This window comes from Pteropus vampyrus, unplaced genomic scaffold (genome assembly GCF_000151845.1).
Source record: "Pteropus vampyrus isolate Shadow unplaced genomic scaffold, Pvam_2.0 Scaffold126, whole genome shotgun sequence".
Taxonomy (NCBI): domain Eukaryota; kingdom Metazoa; phylum Chordata; class Mammalia; order Chiroptera; family Pteropodidae; genus Pteropus; species Pteropus vampyrus.
In genome coordinates this window covers 4,163,896-4,170,112 of record NW_011888907.1, presented here as the reverse complement: position 1 = coordinate 4,170,112, position 6,217 = coordinate 4,163,896, and the positions used below count along the sequence as shown (strand labels likewise).

At 53.5% G+C, this 6,217-nt stretch overlaps 1 protein-coding gene across 1 annotated transcript in view; it reads right to left on the bottom strand.

The window, feature by feature from the left end:
• Nucleotides 1–4,115, bottom strand: part of PLVAP (plasmalemma vesicle associated protein) — a 15,380-nt gene extending 11,265 nt beyond the window's left edge. The window contains exons 1-3 of the mRNA XM_011366836.2: nucleotides 3,669–4,115; nucleotides 1,023–1,119; nucleotides 210–922 (exon numbers count right to left, since the gene is read on the bottom strand). Of these exons, the coding sequence (XP_011365138.1) occupies nucleotides 210–922; nucleotides 1,023–1,119; nucleotides 3,669–4,037 (1,179 nt within the window). The 5' untranslated portion in view covers nucleotides 4,038–4,115. The remainder of the gene's footprint in view (nucleotides 1–209; nucleotides 923–1,022; nucleotides 1,120–3,668) is intronic.
• Between the last annotated feature and the right edge of the window lie 2,102 nt (nucleotides 4,116–6,217).

Sequence of the window (6,217 nt, the reverse complement as noted above, 5' to 3'; positions counted from 1 at the left end):
CCCTGGACCCGACAGCCACCCTCCCTCCGACTCCAATCTTAATCCTACACTCTTCCTCAATGCTGATCCCATCACGAACCTGGCCCCAATCCTAATGTCTCAAGTCCTAACTAACCTTGAATCGACCTCATACTCAAGTTCAATATTACCACCAATTTGGCCTCTAGACCCAACCCCACTGCCACCTAAATCCGGGGGCACCAGCCCACCTTGGCCTTGATGCAGGTGTCCAGGGCTGAGTTGCTGACAGCCAGCTGCATCTTGAGATGCTCAACCTCCCGCTTCTTCTCCTCCAGCTCCTTGGCCAGATTGTCTCGCTCCTTCCGCAGCACGGCCTTCTCCTCCAGCGCTAGCTGGGTCTGCCGGGCGCACTCGGCCTGGAGCTTGGCCTCCCGGGCCTGGGCCTCCTTCTCCGCCTTCTCCTTGGCCTCCTGACTGGCCCGCAGGGCCTGCTCGGCCTCCAGCTTCTGGCGCTGGAGGTCCGAGTTCTCGCGGGCCACACGCTCGATGCCAGCCCGCAGGCTCTGGGCCAGCTCCTCCACCTTGGTGTTCATGAGGGTAGGCAGGTGGTCGCAGCTTCTCCGGATGGAGGCCACCTCTGAGCCGAAGGGATGGTATGGGCTGTAGCTCAGAGAATCAAGAGAGCGTGAGATAATGGAGTCCCTCCAGAGGTTGCGCAGTTCTGTCTCGAACTTGGCCTTGTCCAGTGGGAGGCACAGGGTCTGCACCTTCTGCAGGCGCTCCTCGGCCAGCTGCCGCTCCTGCTGCTGCTGCTCCCGGGCCTTGCCGCACTCGGCCATCTGCTCCTCTACCACCCGCTTGCTCAGCCCCAGACCCTCCTTGTCTTTGGCGCACACTGCCTTCTCCTTAGCCAGCTCCACCTCTAGCATCTTGGCCTTCTGGTTCGGCGCGAGGATCAAGGCTATAAGTACAGGACAATAGGACCTGGGAGAGTTATGGTGCTGCCAGGGAACCGGGCGGGGAGGCCACCACCCCGGCTCCCTAGTGCCCAGACCACTCACCATTGCAGCTCTTGTTAGTCTCCTTGAGTTGTTCTTGGCACTGTTTCTCACTCAGGATGATGGCAGCCATGTACCTCTGGTTGTTCACATAGACCACCTGCCCAGATGGGACATAGAACAGAACTCAGAGTCTGGCCCCTGTGGAGCCCCTTGACCCCTGGCTGCCCAGACCCTCAGGGCTGGGGTCCCAGATCCAGCATCCAGATGGCCTGGGTTAGCCCAATCCACAAAGGCATGGCTTCTTTGTAGGGAAAGCTGGTCTGATCTTCAAAAGTTGTTACGATTAATACATTTTGACAATAAAAAGGAAGGAGTCACTGATACACACTACAACGTGGATGAACCTTGAAAAGATGCTGCTGAGTGAGAGAAGTCAGTCACAAAAGGCCACATTGTGTTGGACTTTACTTAGATAAACTGTCTAGAATAAGCAAATCGGTATGAGACAGAAAGCAGATTTGCGGTCGCCAGTGTCTGGGGAGGGAGGAATGGGAGTGACTGCTAACGGCAATGAGGTTTCCTTCTGCGGTCATGAAAAATGTTCCAAAATTAATTGCGATGATGGCGGTACAACTCTGTGAATGTACTAAAGATCATTGAACCGTATGCTTTAAATGAGTCAGTTGTGTGGCTTGTGAATTAAGTTTTTACGATTCAACAAAGGCTATGCCTTCCAAACTGTGGAGCAGAACCCCCTTCGGAAATATAAGTAAAGATACAGAGAGTGCAGAAGGTTTGTCTTTCTGCCACTCCTTGTCCTTACTCCCTAGGAAGCTGGGCCTGTGCTAATAATGCCCTGGGGTTAGCAAGAGCATAGCAATAGTTTGGGAAGTTCCAGTGACTTCTGCTTTCGAAAATCTTAGCCACGGAAGGAGAAAGACTCCGGGTGGAGACAAAGTGAGTTGGGTCCAAACATGAAGTGAGAAAGAGGTTATCTGCCAGTTAGAGCAAATGTCAAAAGGGGGTTGGTCCCAGGATGTCCAGCCACATCTTGGGTCAAATTCCTGGAGCCTTGACACAGGTGGTGGTGAGACAGACCCCCCCACAAAAAAATCACTGAGTTCAACGCTCTTCTCTCTTCCAGGATCCCAGGGCCAGAAATGCAGTTGCATTTTTGCAGAAATTTTAAGAAAAATCATGTTTCTTGGCACTGCTAGAACCGGGGAGAGACCAAGATTCATATCCGCTACCGTCAGATACTGGGGTGGCTGGGGTGGGTCTGGGCACTATTTCCCAGCCATTAGCACCTTGCTCCTGGAGTGGGGTGCATGGGACCCAAGGTCCCCTCAAGAGAAAACCCTCAGGGATTCCAGTTTCGAGGAATTTGTCAACTCAAAGGGGGAAAAAAAAAGCATGATTTTCAAATTTTAAGGTTGTAAAGATTCAGAGTCTTAGATTTCTAATCTTCTGTGATGGGGAGTCAGGATTCTGGGATGTCTAACACTTTATGATCCCATGAGAATGTCTAACACTTTATGATCCTGATTCCTTCCTAATGGCTCCTGGGCCGGATGGTGGTGTGTGTCCTGGATGATCCAAACGGGCTCATTCTGGGAAGTGAGAAGACCGAGGGAGCCCGTCCTGGCTTAGGGGATCCAATGGGGTACACGGCCCTGAGGCCCCAGAGGTCTGAGGGGGAACACACCCCATTCTGGGGGTCTGAGGGAGGACCTACCCTGTTTTGGAGTATGAGGGAAGAGTCACCCCATTTGGGGGTCTGATGGGGATCTGTCCTTCCCTGGGGATCTGCCCTGCTCTGGGGTCTGAGAAGGGGAGATGTGGCCCTTCCTGGGGTAGGTCTAATGGGGGCCTTTCTGCCCAGTGAGGAAGTCTGGGTGGTTTGAGAATCCAGCAGGGGCTTATCCTTCCCCCTGCCCTCTACCCCTCCCTCACCCCAGCCAGCCAGGACCCCTCCTGTGGGAACAACCAAGGTTGTCCCCATCCGGCTTCCCTCCCTATCCCAGCTGAGGCCCAGGGGGCCCCCTCCTCATTGTCTCTGGCGCCAAGACCTCCACAGAGGAAGCACGTGCGTGTGAGGGAACACAGTGATTGCCTAGTGAGTTTGACACAAGCTGGGGGTGCTAGGGGGTGACAGTCTCCATGAGACCCCCACGTGTGCTGCTGTGACTTTCCCCCTGGGGCCACCTGCTTCTGCCCGCTCATGAAGGCCATCTCCTTCTCAAGCCTCCAAGGGTTTAGAGTTTCTCCCTACTTCCTGGGCTCAATGATGAGATTATATTTCTAAAGCTGATGCCTTTAGAAATATAAGCATAAGGCAAATATAAGCCATTCATACTTATTACTAAGTAAGAACCAAATTCCGAGTTTTTATTTAGCCAGCTCTTATTTGCAGTGTATTTGCAGCGGGCACATTCTGGGCACTTTATGCATATTGAATCATAGGCCCAGTTACACTTGAATTCCAGATAGATAATGAATACTTTTTTTTTTAAATTTAAGTATATCCTAAATGTTGCATGGGACATACTTACACTAACACGATATGCATTGCTGATCCACATGGGCTCCTCAAGCAAAATGTAGCGTCTACGACTATCCCATTTCATGGATCAGAAAACTGAAGCTCAGAGAGTTGATATGACTTTCCCAGGGTCCCCAGGGCCAGTGTCAGGCCCTTGACCTTACCCGATCGGCCTGGCACTGGCGGAAGCTGGCATTGATCCGGTCCAGGTCACGGCGGGCGTTCAGCAGCATCTGCATGATGGTGTCCTTGGCACGGGCAGTGAGATTGAGCTCCTTGGACAGGTTGGTCTGGCTGGCCGTGAGCCCCAGGACCTGGCTGTATAGGCCCTCGGCCCGGCGCTCGGTGGCCTGCAGGTTGGACTCGGTGCTCACATGCACATTGCCGTAGACCATGAAGAGGACAAGGCCTAGGATGATGAGGAACTGGATGAGTGACACGAAGAGGAAGAAGTAGCGCAGGTAATACCAGCAGCCACGTGGGCTGCTCCCCGCCCTTGAGTAGGAGCCCCCGTGCTCCATCGCCAGGCCCATTTCTTCCCCCGCCTGCTGCCCAGTGCACTAGCGCTGCTCAGCTGGCTGGCCTGCTCTGGGTGGCGGCTGTGCCCCTTCTGGACCCTGCCGCCCTTGGGGGGAGTGTTTATATTACTCCTCTTAATACTTCCTCTGCCTGGCTCCTTCCTGGCCAGGAGGAAACGGGGGCGGTGGGTTATCTCAACACTCCCACCCGGGCTGTGAAGGGAAAGGGGGAGGGAACCAAGGCTGGCTGGCCTCTCTGATTAACACTGGGTGGGGCACCAGCTGATTACTAAGATTTTTTGGCTTCTCTGAGCCTCGGTTGCCCTTGCTCTGTGCCCGACACTGTTCTCAGTACTTGCTGTATGTTAGCTCATGTCATCTTCCCCATTGTGTGGGGGAGGAAACTGAGACACATGGAGGAGAAGGGACTGCTCCCAGGTCTCACACTGTTATTTCAATGAGCTGGGCTTATTTCCCAGCAGGTTGGCTCCAGATGTGTGCCCACCTCACGAGGCAGTGTCGATTAAATGAGCTATATTTTGCAGAGGGCTTAACTATATTTTGCAGAGAGCTATATTTTGCAGGGCTCAGTAACTGGTGATCAGAGCCTCACGGAGGGCTGATCTGTGGATGGTAGTGATGTGGACTCCCCAAGCTGTCATACCGCCCAATGCCTGGCTCACGTAGGTGCTTAAGTTCTCCGGGAGAAGCAGCACAAGCAGCAACGAACTTGTTGCTGGGAAGAGCTGCATTGGTCTGTGTAAGCTCAGGGGAAGAGCTTCACCTGTCTGTGCCTCAGTCCCCCACCCCTCCCAAGTGGGGTATGCATAATGCCCAATCACAGGGCTATGGCAGGGGGAGCTTTTATTATTATTGTTATTTCCTGCTGAGGCATTATTTTGGGGCTCCTCGAGATACTGAACAGGAAGAGCTGGATAGCTGGGGGCTGAGCTTTACTGGGGGTCACTCCCAGGTGGGCATGGAGGAGATTTTGGAACCAAGGAGCAAAGGCTTCTGGGTGCACCCTCCTGCCTGTTTCCCCAGATCCAGGAGCTCCAGGGAAACCATATTGGGTGACACCAAGGTCCCCCAAGAGTCATCAGGCCCAGGCCCAGCTGGGAGGGGCCCTCAAGCTTGTGGAGACAGAGTGGACACAGCTCCTAGCCCCATGGGATAAAGGGTGGCAGGAAGTAGGGACAGGAACAAAGGGAAAAGGGACAAGGAGATGGAAAGGAGGCTGGACCCTAGATGGGTAACAACACAATTGTTGTCCACTGCGTGGTGTGAGGTACAGGAGGGCGAAGGCTCCAGCAGGGGGACCCATCCCCCCATTAGCCAGTATAATGAAGGGGGGGGCAGGTAGTTGACAGGGGGAAGGGGTCCTCCAGAGTGGTGTTCATCAAGGAGTTGGGAGTTAGGTCGGGAAGGAGGAAGTTCCCAGGGGTGGGCAGGAAACCCCTGTCTGACCTTTGGTCCTTGCAGCTACCCCGTGATTCCTGATTCCCGACCCTTCCCAGCTGCTAGTGAAGGGAGGAGGGTTGGGGGCTGCAAGTGGTGCCCAACCAGCTATTCCTCTAGGTTGGCCAGGCCCACCCAGAGTCGTCCCCTCTCCCCACAGTGGGTGGGAGGAGGACATCTTCCACCTTCATTAACCGGGGCCATATAAGCAGAGCAAATTCATGGTTACAATTTAGAGCTCTGGAGTTCAGTTCTGGCTATGCCACCTACCACTGTGTGACCTCAGGCAAATTACTTCTCCTTGAGCCTGTTTTCTCCTGTCTAAAGTGGAGGCAACATAGCCAGTTATAAAACACTTGTTACAGGGCCTGGCAAACATTCAACCCTAATCGATGGTGTCATTTTTTTTAAGGTGGCAGGGTCTAGATCATGCACGGCCTCTGATGCCTGGATGAGAAACTGAGACACCAGGAAGGAGCCCTACATCCACATACTGTTGCCTAGGGCCTGTGGGAGCATCGGGAAAGGGGGAATGATAGGAGTAGAGTCTGAGTGACAAGGGTCCGGTGGAGGAGCTCAGGCATGGGGGCAGTGTCTGGGCCAGTGCCAAGACGTGTGACATTCTAGGTGTGTACTTAAGATTCTGGCCATCCTTCATGATATATTGAAGGTGTTACGTATGTATAAATACAAACATGATATCTGTTGTCAAGGAAAAAAGAAAAGCAACCATAAAT